Source organism: Erinaceus europaeus, chromosome 1, assembly GCF_950295315.1.
Source record: "Erinaceus europaeus chromosome 1, mEriEur2.1, whole genome shotgun sequence".
Lineage (NCBI taxonomy): Eukaryota > Metazoa > Chordata > Mammalia > Eulipotyphla > Erinaceidae > Erinaceus > Erinaceus europaeus.
The window spans coordinates 42,949,901-42,968,185 of NC_080162.1; the positions used below are offsets into that span (position 1 = coordinate 42,949,901).

Here is an 18,285-nt window from a genome sequence, read left to right on the forward strand (position 1 = left end):
GGCCTTATCTCTGTGGACATTTGAGTGAGCAGCCTCTGATGAAGAGATACCTCATTATCTATAACTTCTTGGATCATATTGTCTGAATTTATCATATTCTAACAATTGCTCTATTGATGGACATTTCCAGTTTTTGTATTTCATTTGTTCACTTAATCAACACAAAATTATAGAGCAGGTACAGAAATTATGGACACAACATTGAACAAAGCAGAACAGTCTACTCTATACTCAGGGAGGACAAAGACTAATGAGGAAAATAGACATATTTTTCTCTGTTCCCTATTTGGTAAGCACTTGAGATCTGTATCTTATGTATGGCCTCAATTGTTTACACTAAACTTACATTGGCATCCTTGTACTTTGACATTTATGTACATTTTTATATATTCTTTTTTAATTTATTTTTTTCTCTTTTTTAAAAATATGTATTTATTTATTTATTTATTTTATGGTAGAGACAGAGAAGTTGAAAGGGGGAATGGGAGAGAGACAGAGAGAAACTTGCAGCTCTGCTTTACCACTTATGAAGCTTTCCCCCTGCAGCTGAGGACCAGGGACTTAAACCTGGGTCCTTGTGCACTGTAATGTGTGCACTTAACCAGGTACAGCTCCACCTGGCCCCATACATGCTTTAATAGCCTCATAATCTAGATTGCTATGGTGGACTTCAACAATTATCTTCAGTACAATTACACTTCAATTACACATCAACTACACTTCTCAAGGCTTTCCAAACTGATTTCATTACTAGGTTTATGCTTGGGCACAAGAGAGGGGACAAACCTGTTCTAAAGACTTGAGTTCATCACTATGGGGTCATTTTTTTAATTAGATACAGAGTCAAAGAGAGAAAGAGTGAAAGAGACCACAGTACCAAAGCTTGCTTTAATGCACTGAGGGCCAAATTCAGACTAGGTGGCACAGGCAAATCAGTATGCTATCCAAGTGAGCTATTTCACCAGCACTGTTATGAAGTTTTTATTTTTTGAGCCAACTTGAGGAATGTTTTGAAATTACTTTAGGTATTGCTCACAGAATATACCTTTTTCAATAACTGACTTAGTGAAAGAGAAAGCTCAATTGTAAAAGCATCTTCCATATTTTGAAATAAATGTCTCTATTCATCAGAACATTGATTTTTCTACCATCTTGCCTTTGACTTCTTAGAACCCTTTCAAAGAACTTATCATCTGATGGCAGTGTAATTCTTAATTAAATATTCTTCCCCAGAAGTATATTGCCAGTTCATTTCCAGAGTCTTCTTTTGCTTTCCAGAAATTAATCTCTCATAAAAAAATAGAAATGGGAAATGTATAATGCTTCAAATAATTATATTTTGTGGAGAATAAACTAGAGTCATATAAATTCTAACATTGTATTTGGCACAAGTAGAGATATACCACTTCACAAAAACCCTATGGGTTTCTACATATTTTTAAAATAATTGCAAGGGAAAGCTAAGACATCTGTCATGCCCTAAATATAATAAGATTCATATATATATATATATATATATATTAATTAATTATATGTCAAGAAATTGAGTATTTAAAGTGCAAGTATATTTTTATAGAATGAGTGGGTAGAAAACTGTATTCATGTACCCAAAAACCAAGTAGGCAGCTTAAATAATAAAAGTGGTAATTAGGCATATATAGATATAGATTGCTAATTTGTCAATATTAATAACACCTTACACTTGTTAAGTTCTTCCTTCAAACTGTTGTAACATACATTATTTCAGTTAGTCTTTCTCATGTCTCTCAAGATCATTAATTTTCTAAGACATTCCTTGCTGAAATAACATATTCAAGCTAAGAGAAAAACTGTGAGCTTTAAATAATGGGCAAATTAAATGCCTACATGAGGAGATGGTAATAAAATTAGAGGTTTTTTAATATTCAGCCTCATAAATTATTAAAAGCCTGTTTAAGTTTTCTGTTTTATAAATCTATATGGAGAAGGAAATACGGTGTTTATAATGGTAGCAGTAGGAACATAAAACAAAAAAGCTGAAATTGTCTAGCCAAAGTTCTTAATTTCATATTCAAATATGAATACTAAACTGCTCTTTAAGAAAAGGTTTCTAAAAGTAGCAATTTTTTTTTAGTAAATTTATCTCTAACAGACTTGCATTCCTTCCTACCCTTAAGGGGAATTCTGAGGCTATTTGGCACTTCTCATTTATTAATAACAATAATCATAATAGTTCTATTTATTGCATACAAGTGGTTTAGCTTGCACTGTCTGAACATATTGTATGCATTAGCTCATTTATTAATAAATAAAAAAATGAAACACTCTCACTGGCCCACTGTGCACAAAACCACAAGTCCCAGTGTCTAAGTGTTCTATCAGTTGTCAGAGCTAGTAAATTGAACAGCAAAATCTGGGACTTTGGTGAAGTGGAAGATAGCTCACTCAGTAGGCCATGTGCTTTCCTACACATGCAGTCCAGATTTGAATCCTGAAACCACACTAGAATACCACCACATAAGGGGAAACCCTGATTTTGTGGTGTCTCTTGCTGACTCTCTTCTCTCGGTGTGTCTGTCTATTTGTATATCTGAAATAAAAACAAGGCTTTTTTATCTAGAAGTAGTGAAATTGTGCATGCAAGGAGTTCCCATTGCAGACTGAAAAAAAAATTCAGGATCTGTTTATTCTTAATCCAACCCTTATATTAGTATTGCTGCTTCTAGTAGCTGATTTATCATAGAGTAAATGAGGTAGGACAACCAAAAGTTTTAATTATAAAGTAATATTTTTATGGGGTTCAGGCAGTGGCACACCAAGCTAAGCACACATAGTACAAAGTGCAAGGATCCAAGTTCAAGCCTCCAGCTCCACACCTGCAGGGGGGGGTCACTTCACAAGCAGTGAAGCAGGTCTGCAGGTGTCTGTCTCTCTCCCACTCTTATCTCTCACTCCCCTCTCAATTTCTCTCTGTCCTATCCAATAAAGTGGGAAAAAGTGGCCACCAGGAGCATCAGATTTGTAGTGCTGGCTCGGAGTCCCAGCAATAACCCTGGAAGGGAAGAAAAAAAAGGTAGTATTTTATGTGGAAACATCATATTGGTGTCTTGGTCTTACCTGAAATTGTAACAAGAGAAAAGGGAGAAGAATTTGTCATATGAGTTAGCTAAGATGAGCTTTTCCTCAGTTTAATTTTGTCTGAATTGCCCAACTTCATTTCAAATGAGTATGTTGTGTTTGTTGTTGTTTTAATAGGATGGCAATAAATAGCCTCTTACCCTCTTGGATGCTCAGGGCCACTGGGCGGCCTCTTCAGTACAGTTTCTCCTTTTCTGAGAGAGGGAGAGAGAGAGAGAAAGAGAAAGAGAGAGAGAGAAAGGAGATACCACAGCACCATTCCACCATCAGTGGAGTTCCCTGGTGTCATCCATGGTGTTCTGTAGAATCATGCCTCTTGCTCTGAAGGAAATGTGCTCTACTGAGTGAACAGTCCCCAAAGCCTCTCAAGTAAATGTTTTATAATACAGAAAGCTTGAAATCACACCCTTTATCTTGGGAATTCCTAGCATGTTCAGTTCTCTGGATCTGTTACACTGAAGCTGATCTAATGAACAATCTTAACTGTCACATTCAATTTAAATATCATTCCAACTTTTCTTTTAAATTTCAACATGGGTTGGCCTAGATCTCCATCATCAAAGAAAGCAAATGGACACCAAATATTTCCATGAGAATTCTGAATTTCTAAGTACTGTGTATGGAACATAGTCCAATCAACTATAACTCACAGTCTGTAGATATCAGAATGCATGACACAATGAAAGAAATTTAAAAATGACTTTATTAATATGCACGGCTTGAATGACAGCACCAGATCCACTTGAACACAGCAGGCTAACCATGTTAAGATGCTTCTCTTTTGATTCTCACGAATAAAATTAAACGTCATGAAGAAAGTTGTTCAGTATCACACTGGAAAAATCTCTCAAATTGTCTTTAAACTGTTCCTTAAGTGTTAACTAGGCTCTTTGAACAGTAACATTGCTATTTTTGACAGCTGGAAAAAATAAGTTTCTGTGGTTATGGTCCCTTGAATAGAAAGCCCAACATGAACTATTTTAATTTGCCATTGAAAGAGGATTCTGCAAGGAGAGAAGAGAAGAGGAATAGGAAGAAGTCAAGGGAGAGAGGAAGAAAGGAAGGGAGGAAAGAATTGTGAATAGGAGTTATTGTTGTAAAGCCGTCAGATGGATTTAGTAAGACCTTTTGTCTAAATTTAGCATACAGTCACTTTTTATATTTCAAAATGAACAAGAGAAAAGTTGTTGAAAACTTGAGATACCCTCCTTTAAGGGCAAAAAAACTGGTACTGGGAATTAGCTTAATTGTTATGTAAAAAGACTTTCATGCCTGAGGCTCCCAGGTCCCAACTTTAATTCCTGGCATCACTATAAGCCAAAGATGAGCAGTACTATGGCAAAAATAAACAAATAAATAAAAAGAAAGAAAGAAAGAAATTGATCTCCTTGACAGCCTGGTGATCTCTTTTTCCAGGAAGAGAAAAGCCTATTTTAAACTGTAAGAATATTTAACAAATACTAAATTGAAACATAAAAAGGGAAGTTATATGTTTACCTCACTTAGGAAGTAAAAGGGTAACAGATATACATAATTCCTGATGTCCATTTAGGTTTTGCTGCATTTTGTTTCTTTGGTTGGCTCAGTTTGTGCCATCTAGCATTCTGGAGAGACAAGCTAATCAGAACATAGGGAATATACTCCTATATTCTAAAGGACACTTGGGGATGTGTTTGAGTAGGAAGGGCTCATATGACATCCTGAAGTCTAGAAGCCAAATGAAATCTTCAAATGGCAAACCCCTTGGGTGATATTGGGGGGGGGGGGTGTCAAGAGCTGGTATGATCTTCTAAATATTCTTGAACAAAACTGACTCTTGTAGAATAACATGCAAGACCCAGAGGAGAAAAGAAAAGCATTTATCATCAAAATTGTTCTAAACTGAATATATAGGATAAACAACTTTATTTGCCTATGGGATGAAGAGTTTAGTCAGACCCATAACAATGATATCCTTAAGTGCAAGAAACTTCTAGACACCACAGTTACCAGCTGAAGAAAGATTTCTTTCATTCCTAACCATTTGAAAAGCATGGATGATCAGTGTTCTACCCTATAATCAAGCTTTATAAAGGTTGTTTTGGTGTAGACAATGACATTGGGATTCCTTTACTTTATTAAATAATTGATAGTCTTTAGTTGAGTCTTCTAAATTAGAGATTAGCAACAAGTAATATGTAAAGATGAATATCATTGAATTCTTTTCATAGAACAGTTATTATCTCAGCTAATAAGAGTACTATATCTTGAATCATAGAGATACATAATTGGTCAAAAAGTGTTTAAGTTCCTTTAATGTTTCTAAGTATTCCTAGTGCAGGTATTGTAGATTCTTGCTATTTTATAACAGAATAGCCAAGACAATAGCAGTGGAATCTGAAGACTTCCTCTTTGCCCTATTTGCTTGCAACACACACACACACACATACACACACACACACACACACACACACACACACCTTCCATAGAAAGGAAGAGGTAAGTAAAAACCAAATTTACATGAGATTAGATCTGAGTTCAAATTGTTGATGAGAGCTTAAAATTTCCTTATCAAATTTCTTAAGTACTTTATCAAACATCAAGCATTAATTCACAGTTGAAACTATTGATTGATAATATACCCCAGTATTAGTCTGTATTTGTTTACGGGAATTAGCTTAAAACAGTGATGTTCAACCATCAGCTGGGCAACTCAGCAATTCCTGAAGAGTTTATTAAAATACAGATTGTTGGGCCCTGTCCCTAAGAGTTTCTATTGATAATTCAGTGACTCTAGAACAGTTCTGTTTGCATTCCTAAGTAATTTACAGGCAATGCTGATGCTTCTGGTCACAGATCCACACTTTGAACTTAGAATTTTCAGGTAGTAGTACTCCAGGAATCAAAGTTGTGAATTCAATCCATCCAGCCCTGTTATTAATTCCACTGGCCACAAAAGATAGAAACTGGAATGACATCAAGAATTCTCTCTTCTAGAGAAAAAATACAACAAAACACCCACCATCTAAATGTTACTAAAAAAAATTTTTAAAAAAAAGTTTCATTGGTCAATTGTTTATTCATTCATTCTATACGTTCAATCACTTCATGGTTCCAACATCTATATTTTCATCATCATTTATTTCTCCCAGAGTTATCTGATTACTTGATTTAGGACTTTGGTTGTTATTTTTGGAGGTCAACACTTGAATTTAATCATACTCCAGTTATAGACCACATGGAAATAACATAGCACATGTGTGATATTGTCCCAGTTGGCCTTCCTTAATTTTGATCACAAATCTTAGCAATTAATGACTGAAGTCATCCACTTCAGAGCTTTGTTGTTGTGCTTGTGGTAGCTGAAAGGCTATTATCTGTTTGTTATTTTTAGTCAGTGAAAGGGGATGGAGGGATCACCCACTCAGAAGATATAAATGAGAAAGACCTCAGCTATCAAGTAAGTGACTCATAACCTCACTTTGGTGGTGGGTTTAGCTGGCGCATTCTCTCCTCTCTCCAGCTTCATTTTCAAGGCAATTCTCAACCACAGCCAACTCACCTAACACCTCTAAATTAAGTACCTACTGTATACTAGGCACTCTGAAGACCTAAGTGTGAACAAGCCAGAGTTCTTCAACTATGTTTTTATCATGAGGTCTTCATAAAATATCTTCTCTCTTCTTTACATGGAAAGTGACTTCTTATTCTTCAAACATTCACTTAAATATCACTTCCTCAAAGAGAGTTTCCATTTCCACTCCTCTTCATGGCATCTTGTTCTTTTACTTTATGACTTACGGCATATTGCAGTGAGTTATTTGTTTATTGTCTGACCTCGCCCTCTTTCATCTATGTAAAAAAGAAGGAATCTCTTCTGTTTTCCCTATCCCATTAAATAGTGCCTATTAAAAAAATAGTATTTCTTTAATCATGACAAAGGGCATATGTTTATATAGTTCTTTTCCCATTATTTCCTCCACTCTGAAGAAATGCTACTCTGTCATTTTCATAACTCTGTGTATTCTTTTCTCTTTTGTGAGGTCATCTCATGCTAGTACCCTATTTTATAACCTGCACTCTTTTCCCTTTTATCTATTTAAATTCATACCCCCAATAAAAATGTCATTGAAAATTATTCTACCAGTTTTGGCACAGTGTAGAAGTTGTTTATTTTTTTAATATTTATTTATTCATTCCCTTTTGTTGCCCTTGTTTTATTGTTGTAGTTATTGTTATTGATGTCGTCATTGTTGGGTAGAACAGAAAGAAATAGAGAGAGGAGGAGAAGACAGACAGGGGGAGAGAAAGATAGCCACCTGCAGACCTGCTTCACTGCTTTTGAAGCGACTCCCTCGCAGGTGGGGAGTCGGGGCCTTGAACTGGGATCCTTAAGCCAGTCCTTGAGCTTTGCTCCACCTGAGCTTAACCCGCTGCACTACTGCCTGACTCCCTTGTAGAAGTTGTTAATAGCATGATTTGCAAACTCATTCAGACTAGGTTCAAATCCTGAATCAGCCATTTTTAGTGGTGTAATTAAAAGTAAATTACCAAGTCCCACAAACCCTCAGTTTCTTCATCTATATAATGGAGTCAGAAAAAGTACTGCCTCGAGGGTTGGATGGTTGCGCAGCGGGATTAAGCGCACATGCCACGGAAAGCAAGGACCGTAAGGATCTGGGTTCGAGTCCCCGGCTCCCCACCTGCGGGGGCGGGGGGCAGTGAAGCAGGTCTGCAGATGTCTCTCTCCCCCTCTCTGTCTCCCTCCTCTCTCGACTTCTCTCTGTCCTATCGGACAACAAAACCAACAAAATAGGAAAAATGGCCTCCAGGAGCAGTGGATTCGGAGCCCCAGAAATGACTCTGGAGGCAAAAAAAGAAAAGAAAAAGTGCTGCCTCTTTGAGTCTTCAGACTGACATGAATCAATACATGTAAGGCACCTAGGATATTCCTGGTACAGAGTTCAATAAATGTTAAGAGGAATGAAGCTACAGTACTCTAAAGTCCTGCAAACATATCACAAAGTCCTTTGTTGAGAATATATTTGTCCAAAGAAGAAAGGAGGAAGTGTGACTAGAATAAGCAGAGGGAAAAGGCGTAAGAGAAAAGGCTGTCAAGCCAAAGAGACTCAATTAAATCAGTATTGCCTGACAGTTCTTAGCTCATGAATACACAATCTTAGAAACTTATTTCTGGTGATGTTAAACCATTATGATCAACTCCCTCCAGTTTGTGTAGGACTTTCCTGGTTTTGAAACTGTAAAGCTCATATCCCAGGACTCCTTCATTCCCACACAAACCAGGACAAGTGGTCTCCTTTATAGTTAGCATTTCACATGAGCCCAATACTGTGCTAAATCAGTTTCCTACTACTAGCTAACTGGCTCCTTGCAAGAGGATCGCTTATGTTACTGTCATGCTGAGAAGGAAGCTGAGAGAACAATCAATCAATTTCTGGTCACACAACAAGGGTGTGAAGGAATTAGTGCCATATACAGGTCCCTTTGACTCCAGGCTCTTATGCTTAACCCTTCACTGTATCTCAAAATCTTATGTGCAACAAGTACAAGTAATGGTGTTTGAGCAAGGCCCACTGGTCTCTGATCATTCTAGAGTATCACCATGGCAGTTTCTATCTCATTCTAAAGAGGGAAACTACTCTGTGTTGTCCATGGTATGGAGAGTAATATCTCACAATTTGCTCAGTCCTTGGTGACTGAAATCAGATAGAAATAATCAAGCCCACCACATGCAAAATAGTTTCAAGGGTGTGCTGTGTGTCTGGGGACCTTGTCCTGCAATAGAACTGCCTGCCACCTGTCAAGACCCTCAGGACTGGGGCATCTTCTATCTTCATTATCTCACCTATTTCTAAAGTGTGTGCTTAACCCAGTGGTATGAAATGACAATTCTCAAGACTGGTTGCCACTATCTCAATCAAAACTGCCACTCTGAGCTGGAAAAATAAATTTTCTACATAGTATGTTTAGTGTGTTGCTTAGCCAGGTATACAAGTATACAGCCTAGCCTTCACCACACTGAAGGAAGCTTTGGTGCTGTGGCATCTCTCTCTCTCTCTCTCTCTCTCTCTCTCTCTCTCTCTCTGACTCTTTGCCTTTTTTGCCTCTGCCTAAAAAGGAATGAAGGAAGAGAGAAGGAAAGAAACAAACAAACAAACAAACAAGGAAAGAAAGCTACTTTGTTATAGAATCCTGGGTGAGGGGGCAGTACACAGCTTTATGAATTAGAGACTGTAAACACAATTTGGTGGTTCAAACACACCAGGCATCTGTGTGTGTTTATTTGCTATGAACAGAACTCTAAGACCTTTGAAGGCAAAAATTTTAAGTAATGGGTTGGGTGGTGGCACACTGGTTGAGCACACTTAATACCATGCACAAGAACCTGAGTTCAAGTTCTCATCCCCACCTACGGGGAGAAAACTTCATGAACACTGAATCACGCTGCATGTCTCTTTTTCCTTTCTCTCTCTCTCTCTCTCTTTATCTCTCTCTCTCTCTCTCTCTCTCTCTCTCTTCTTCCCTGCCTCTATCGCTCCCTCCTTTCTCAATTTTTCTCTGTCCTATCAAGTAAAAAATAAATTGAAAATAAAGTTAAATGGACATATTTTTTCATTTAAAAAAATTCAGTGTTTAAGCTTTTAGTAGAAAAAGAAAATCTGCCAGCACTGGGCCTATTATATTCCTGCATGTTAACCCTCCGCTGAGCCTGAGAAATTCCGCTCCTTCAGATAAGCCATGTGACTTTTGTTCTCCACAATCCACCAGCACCACCTGCTCTAAACAGCCTTCCCAACAACAAAGTCAGCGTTATTTGGATTGGTGCTTTCCCAGCATCAGAAATATTTCTTTGGTGCTATTTTGATTTCACAAGTAGGGGAAATAAAGTGCCCACATAATTGTACCTGAACTTAATTTCTTTCATATTTTCGTTTTGCCTATCTGGCCCCCATAGACACTTCACTTGAACTAAATTATGGGGTTGTGTGGATAAATTTGATTACCTAGTAGAGTTCTTATAATTTGTAATTTACCAAGGAATTGTTAAAATTTTGGATTTTGGCAGGCCAGGTGGTGGGCACACCTGACTGAGTGCACACATTACCATGTGCAGGGACCTGGGTTCAACCCATGCTCTCCCAACCTGCATGGGTACACTTCACAAGTTTTTCACAAGTTTCTCTCTCTCTTTCTCTCGCTCTCTCTCTCTCTCTCTTCCATCCCCTTTTAATTTCTCTCTGTCCTATCAAGTAAGGAAAAATGGCCACCATGAGTGGTATATTCCTGGTACAGTTACTGAGTCCCTGCGGTAGCTCTGGTGGCATTTAAAAAAAATTTTTTTTTTAATTAGATTTTACACACTCATCCCTCCAAACTATGGGAACTGAGTAAATTGAAAACATCTGAATTTAACACAAAAGATTCAAAACTAAAAATGAAGCAATCATTTCTTTTCACCCCTGCTTCATGAAATGAAGGATATTGTCATACCACATATTAACATAGACATAAACATGAAGAAAAAGATAGGAAAAGTGTTACCTGTTGTTGGTATGCATGAGACCCCTTCTGTTTCATTTGGTTTAAATCCCCCCTGCTTAACACTATTCTATTTACATAACCACTTCATTCTATTTACATAACCACTGTTAACAAGTTCCACCCTCCCTCCAGGGCATTTGTGGTTCAGTGATAGGATTCTCACCTGCTCTGCCCCCTCTTTGTCACACTCTGATTTTCACCAGTCACTTTTCTCTCCACCCTCTCTATGTCACATCGTGTTTCCACCCTACTTCGCAAGTATATATAAAGACAGCATTGTGAGTTTTACTGTACCTTTAGTTTAGCTCAGCTCGGCTTAGATTGCGCTGCATCCTGCATGAATAAAGAGATACTGCCTACAGCTCAACCATGAGTCTCTGGTCATCTGTTACCCGCCCGTGAAGCCAGCCCATTGAAAACAACATAACCCATCGAAAACAACAACCTATGATTGCAGAGAAAGAACCCCTCTCAAATCTGGCCAGAGGATACACTGGTTCAGTAACATCTAGATTCAGGGACACACAGTGGTTTCTTTTCCTTCATCTCTTCTCTCAACTTTTTTCCTTTCTTGAGCAGATTATTTATTCCTGAATATAATGGTGATTTCAGAAACTCTCAGTTTTAATCTTTAGTTTCAAATCCAACACAATAGGAGCAAATCTCTCTGTCTCTGAGTCATTTGGCAAAACTCTGAAATGAACTCGGTGTTTATCTGTGTAGACCATTCTAAACCAGTCACAGCAGCCCAATTACATAAGAATGTTCGGATTGGTCAGAGCTGAGTTGCATGCCTTTATCTGGAGATGGAATTAGTTTGTCTAAGCTATTTGGAATTGTAGAGAAAGAGGCAAGAGGAAGCTCTTCAAGGAAAATTCAAGTTCTAGTACCAGAGGAGGAGGAGGGAAAACATACTTGCTGTCAAATTATAAAATCAGTCATTGAAGCCAAGGAGATAGCTCATGTGGGAGGATGCCTGCTTTGTCATGCACACTGTCTAGTTTCCAGGCCCTGACACCGCACATGGGTATATTACAGCAATAGAGGGAAACAAGGGAGCTGTTCTCTCTCCATCTCTCTCTCTCTCTCTCTCTCTCACAGGAATGGTGAAACCCTGACAATAATAAATATTTGACATTATTTTTTCATTTGAGCATCTCTGTTTTAGCAGATTTATAGAGAACTGTCTTGTTGTCACTAACAATGTGTGTTTTTCTGTTGTTGTTGTTGTTCTTGTTGTTTTTGGACTTGCCACAGACATCAGACTCAACAGAGAAGGCTACCACCCCATCACCACCAGCAGCTGAGCCTGAACCAGTAGCAACGGTGAACCAAAAGAGCAAAGAGTGCTCCTTAAAGGACAAGAAGCCGGCTGCTGAGAACAGCAAGCAAAAGAACAATAAGCAGGAAGCCAAAGAACCTACTCAGGTTGTGGAGCCAGCTGTGGTGGAACTGAACTCCTTGCAGAATGGCGACAAGACCCGAAAGAAACCTGAGAAACGGAGACAGTCCCTGGGGGGCTTCTTGAAGGGCCTAGTAAGAATGTTTACCTTTTCTTTCTGGGATCTCAGCCCGGGAGTGTGGTTGAACAGTTGTCAAATAAACATTTACTGAGCAGCTACTGTGTTAGGTGCCATGCTGGGCCCAGAGAATAAGATGAGTGTGGCTTTTCTAGTCAAGTGCAGAATGGACAAGAGTGGAAAGGGGTACAACGGAGGAAGAGACAATGAAAGACATGGCTGGGCCTGGGGCTTGAGAGGAGTGTCAGGGAAAACTTCTCAAAGGATGTGAGATATAATAAAGGGTCTCAGGGGAGTGGCACAGCGGGTTAAGTTCACGTGGCGCAAAGTGCAAAGACTGGCATAAGGATCCTGGTTTGAGCCCCAGTTCCCCACCTGCCGGGGAGTCACTTCACAGGCGGTGAAGCAGGTCTCCAGGTGTCTGTCTTTCTTTATCCCTTTCTGTCCTCCCCTCCTCTCTCCATTTCTCTCTGTCCTATCCAACAACAACATCAATAACCATCACAATGTTAAACAACAATGACAACAAAAGGGAAAATAAATAAATAAATATTTTTTAAAATTAAAAAAAAAAAAAGGTCTCAAATGAGTCCATGGAGGGAGGAACCAAAGGGAAATCTAAGGCAGAACAGATTCCAGGCAGCGGTATTCCTGAGTACATGGAGCTAGAGTTCAGTCATCTGGAGGACAGACTACAAGGATGAGCACAGGTTAGCAAGAGTGGGTGACGAGAAAGAGGATGTCCTGTTGATTTGTGGCTGTGAAGACAAGGATGTAACACTGCCACCGTGGGGAGAGAGACAGTGAACCAGGTTTACCATTCACCTTTCGGTGTCAATAGAGGCATGACTTGGTGTAGGCTGCCATATATAGCTGTCTGATCATTCATAATTAGTCCATGTCACGAGTATCTGTAGATGTTGATAACCTCTCACAGGGGTAGGTTAGCCAGCCCTACAGGTCTTCTGGCCCACAAATGATCTCCAAGTTTTCCCCCAAGCATCTCTGGAGGGCTTATTAGAAATGTAGAATTTGGGACCAGGAGATGGTACACCAGTTTAAGTGCACATAAGGACCCATGCAAGGATCCCAGTTTAAGCCCCCAGTCCCCCACCTATAGGGGGGTACCTTCACAAGCGGTGAAGCAGGTAAGCAAGTAATTGTCTTCTACCTGCCTCTCTATCTTTCCTTCCCCTCTCAATTTCTCTATGTCCTATCCTAAAAAAAAATTAAAAAATAAAAAAAAAATGGCCACAGGAGCAGTGGATTCATAGTGCAGGCATCAAGCCCCAGCAGTAATCCTAGAGGCAAAAAAAATTTTTTTTGCCTCCAGGGTTATTTCTGGGGTGTGGTGCACTACAAATCCACTGTTTCCGGAGGCCATTTTTTTCCTTTTGTTGTCCTTATTTATCATTGTTGTTGTTATTATTTTTGTTGGTATTGCTGTCGATGTTGGATAGGACAGAGAGAAATCAAGAGAGGAAGAGAAGACAGCAAGGGGGAGAGAAAGATAGACACCTGCAGACCTGCTTCACTGCTTGTGAAGCAACCCCTACGGGTGGGGAGCCAGGGGCTAGAACCAGGATCCCTACGCGGGTCCTTGGTCTTTGCACAATGTGTGCTTAACCTGCTATGCTACCGCTAGGCCCCCAAGGCAAAAAAAAATAATTAATTTAAAAAAGAAATGCAAAATCTTAGGCCCATGTGTAAAGTTTCATAACAAATATTATCATATTTCTGTCATAATTTTATTCCCTTGTATGTATATATCTTCAATTTAAGATAGGGTAAAAAAGTCAGTTTGAGACTAGAAAATTGAAATTTTGGTGTTAAGTCTGTCTCCATCTCCCCAGCACCTTGTGCATAAGGCCCTTCTCTAGTTTTAAAGAGATGAAGAAAGGAAATACATCATTACAAGGAGAGAGTCTATAAAGACCAATTGCCTTGGGGGTGGGTGGCTTCATTGGATTATGTCTCCATTCTCTAGTACCTTAAAGAGGAATGTAAGCCACTCTTAGTCATTTCCAAACCAACTATTCATTTCATTCTACCTAAAGTTCTGATGGAACCATTATCTTCCAAGTCATATATGAGGTAGCATGTAGTGTGGGGAATATGGTATTCAGGAAAAGTTGTCAGCCCTAATTCCTCTATCTAGTGGTTCTTTTTTTATTAATTTTTCTTTATAAAATGGAAATATTAACAAGACTATAGGGTAAGATAGGTACATTTCCACACAATTCCCACTCCCAGAACTCCATATCCAACCCCCTACCTTGATAGCTTCCTTATTCTTTATCCCTCTGGGAGCATGGACCCAGGGTCCTTATGAGGTGCACAAGGTGGGAGGTCTGGCTTCTGTAATTGCTTTCCCCACTAAATATGGACATTGGCACGTCAATCCATACTCCCAGCCTGTGTCTCTCTTTCCCTAGTGGGGCAGGGATCTGGGGAGGCAGGGCTCCAAGACACATGGTAGGGTCATCTGCTCAAGGAAGTCAGGTTGGCATCATGGTAGCATCTGGAACCTGTTGCCTGAAAACAAGTTAAGACATAAAGCAGAACAAATTGTTGACTAATCATGAACCTAACGGCAAGAATATTGCTGATGAAGATTTGAGGTCTCCATTTTGGAAAAAGCTAGTAGGTCTACTTTAGGAATATTCCAAGGGGTCCATGACTACTTATTTAGTGGTTCTTGCTTTCTTTTGCCAAAAGATCATGAGGAATTGCTCTTACACAATGAAATCCCTGAATATGATTAAATAGATCTAACCCAGTGACTCTGAACAAGAGATGATTTTGTACCCAGAGCATACCTGGTAATATTGAGACCTTTCTGATAGTTGCATGTAGAAGCAGATGTTTTGGGGATGTTGTTAAATGTCTTGCAGCATACTCAGGACAGTCCCCTATAAAGAAGAGGTATTCTATCGGAGGCACTGATAACACCAAGGCTGAGAGATGGGGACACAACTAGACAGCATGCACAATAGTGTACAGAACAGGTGCTGCCTAAAAACTGCACTCAGGCCCTGAACCTGACACCACCCAGCAATGTGAATTAACCAATTACATCACAGCCTTGGTTTCCCCACCTGTAAATCGGAGATGAAAACTTCAGCTACCATTCTAGAATGCCCGTGAAAAATTGAAATGACTATAACATGTAATTTGCCTGGGATCTGGCACAAAGCAGGAACTCAGTAGTGAAAGCCACCTTTTTTATGACAAACAACCTAATGTTGGCATGTAAATTTCAGTGTGACCCTAGGCAAAGTTGGGCCACTGGATCAGTCTTGCTGTCATCTTAAACCCACTATAAAAATCACTTTCCCAAAATGTATACCCTTCAATTCACTTCCGTCTCCTTTTCCAAGAGCAGCTGTCCAGGCAGCTTCCCAAATTCTAAATGCATTTCCTTTCCCTACATTTCTTGCTCTGAAGTCCCTGGACCATGGTTCAGGGGTTTTGAACTCTTCTGTGATCACAAGCAACTTAAATCTACTCTGTTTACAAAGGTTAAAATTGATTGTGTGCAGATCATACTGAAAAGCTAGAATAATAATAGTGTTAAGCAGTACTAGACTTAGTTTATTCAGCCACTCAGTCAATATTAAGAAGTATATAGTACGTTCTTAGCACTTGTCAAGCACAGTAAAACAGACTAGCCAATGAGCTTCCTTTTAAGTAGAGAAGAAGGTTGTTAGATAAGTAGCACAGATAGTAAGGTCATGCCAGATGGAGATGTTTTGTAAGGATATTAAACAGGTCAATGGGTTAGAAAATTATCAGAGGGTGATTACAGTGAACTGTAATTATAGAGAGTATTCTATGTCCAGACTTTCCAAGTGGAACCCACCTTGTCTTGGAACAATCCTAAAACAAGCTTTATCATCCCCACTTTAAAGATAAAGAAACTAAGTCACAAAGACTTCTGTAATTTGTTCAAGATTCCACAAAGCTAGGGAGTAATAGAACTGACTGACTGAACACTAATACTAACCCAATGAACTTGAGAGATACTCCACCACCCATGAATGAGATATTTATTTAACACAGCATCTGACACAGAATAAATGTGTGCAAGAAAAGTTTTGCTGTTGATGTTGCATTATTTTTATTCAGATGCAACTTCTTTGTATTTTTCTGTAGGGACCAAAGCGGATGTTGGATGCTCAAGTGCAAACGGATCCTGTATCTATCGGACCAGTTGGCAAATCCAAGTAAACAAATCACTCCAGTTCCTAGCGAATTCTCCTGCCACAAAGATGTCTTCTCCTTACCCCATCTCCTCCCCAACCCACTCCATGTATATATATTTTTTTTTTCTTCTGATGTCCATCAAATGAAATTCTACCTACAAATTAGCCTGAGAGGTTGTATATTGAGTTGTATTATTTACTTCTCTGGTCCAGTCTTTCCTGATAAATAATGTAAAGATGGTTTAGTAGGTTAACTAGTCAGGTCAGAGGCATTGATGGTTGCCAAGCAGGAGAAAAGTGGGTGGTGGAATGCATTCGGGCTAAGTTATGAAAAATAGTAGTGACAAGTAAGTACAGAAGAAAAATGCCTGCTGAGAGGAACTAAGCCTTGTAGTAAATACATGCTCATCCTCTAAGCTCGAAGAAGAGAGTTGAAAATCTATTTGCTTAAATTCACATTTCAAGGAGGGAGAGCATGGACTCTGTTGGGAGGTTGCCAATTTTCTAGAATGGAATGTGTGGGGAGTAAAAAAAAAAAAAAGGAATGAATAAGAGTTGGTTTTCAAATAGTCCTTGAGAGTTATTGACGAGAGGGTAAAGATTGACTGGAGAGGGCTTGAGATGATTTGGGAGAATAATTGCTTTTTAGAAACTCAGTGACAAGCGCAAGGATTATGACTCCAAAAAAAAAAAAAAAAAAAAAAAAAAACCCCGAAACAAAACAGATAAACGAAGTCACAAGCTCACTTTACAACACAAGGGGGCGCCGAGGTCTTCATTTAATCCTGTATCCAAGCTAACAAAGATTTGGTCTCTGCAATCTTACATTATTAATGTTTCTCAGATGGCTGAGGGGCTTGCTTCATCTGTTCTGTCTGACACTTATCTCAAGTCTGTCTGTAATTTCCTAATGTGCTCTGATAAAACCCTCCCCGTAATCCCTGTTAATAAAAATTTACTGAAGATGATTCAAATACCTGGGCTTTTTCTTTAATACTTGTACAGAAGAATAAATAGGACCATGATCTATTAAAATGTAATTCAAAGTAGAATTTGGTTGACTTATATCATGTTTACTGTATCTTTTTCTGATTTAATAAAAAAAATACATTTATATCTAAAGCATCTTTTAATTTTCAACTTTAAAAGCAGGTTTTTCATATGTTACGCTCAGATACCCATACACTCCACAGTACAAATCAATGCCCTTCCACTGTCTCATCATTGCTCCCAGATTCTCCTATATCTCTTTATAAATGGGCAGAGACACACGTAAATGTGTACACCTGTATATTTGCATATGCACATATGTGCACATACACAGGTACTGCCTTGTGGTTGGCTGTCTAGTGTCAGGAACTTGGGTGCACAAGCACATGGCTTTCAAGGGAGGGGAAGAAGATTAGTTGCAGTGGAAGCTGCAAGGATTGGTTTCCACTGGAGCTTTATGCTGATCCCCAGGGGGCTCTGGAGAATAAATTGCTCCTTGCAAGTGATTCTGAAACTAAGTGGTGGGATGAGTTTTGTAGTCTTATCCAGAGACATGGGCCACCATGGGAAGTAGGCAGATAGGTAAGCTGCCTCCTTTGGGCTCAGAAGCTGGCATTCCTTAGTCATAGAGAATGAGCTCATCAGCAGGGTCAACTACTGATACCTATTTTCAGATATATATATATATATATATATATGTGTGTGTGTGTGTGTGTGTATGTATACATACATATATATATATAGTTGTACCCACGTGTTCACACTTTTGCCCATATAAACATTCATTGCCTTCAAGAATAGGTAAATGCACATACACAATTATTCTCATGTGCTTTTAAGTCAACATGTAACTAACACAAGTCCACATATACAGTGACTTCCACAAATTATCTGTGCCTTTTATCAGTTAC

General features: G+C 38.9%; 1 protein-coding gene across 1 annotated transcript in view; it reads left to right on the plus strand.

Moving 5' to 3' along the window:
• The window catches only part of BCAS1 (brain enriched myelin associated protein 1), a 102,155-nt gene extending 84,803 nt beyond the window's left edge, over positions 1-17,352 (plus strand). Inside the window, exons 12-14 of the mRNA XM_060185116.1 lie at positions 6,491-6,556; positions 11,917-12,195; positions 16,335-17,352. Coding sequence (XP_060041099.1) covers positions 6,491-6,556; positions 11,917-12,195; positions 16,335-16,409 — 420 coding nt within the window. The 3' untranslated portion in view covers positions 16,410-17,352. The remainder of the gene's footprint in view (positions 1-6,490; positions 6,557-11,916; positions 12,196-16,334) is intronic.
• Positions 17,353-18,285: the final 933 nt, after the last annotated feature.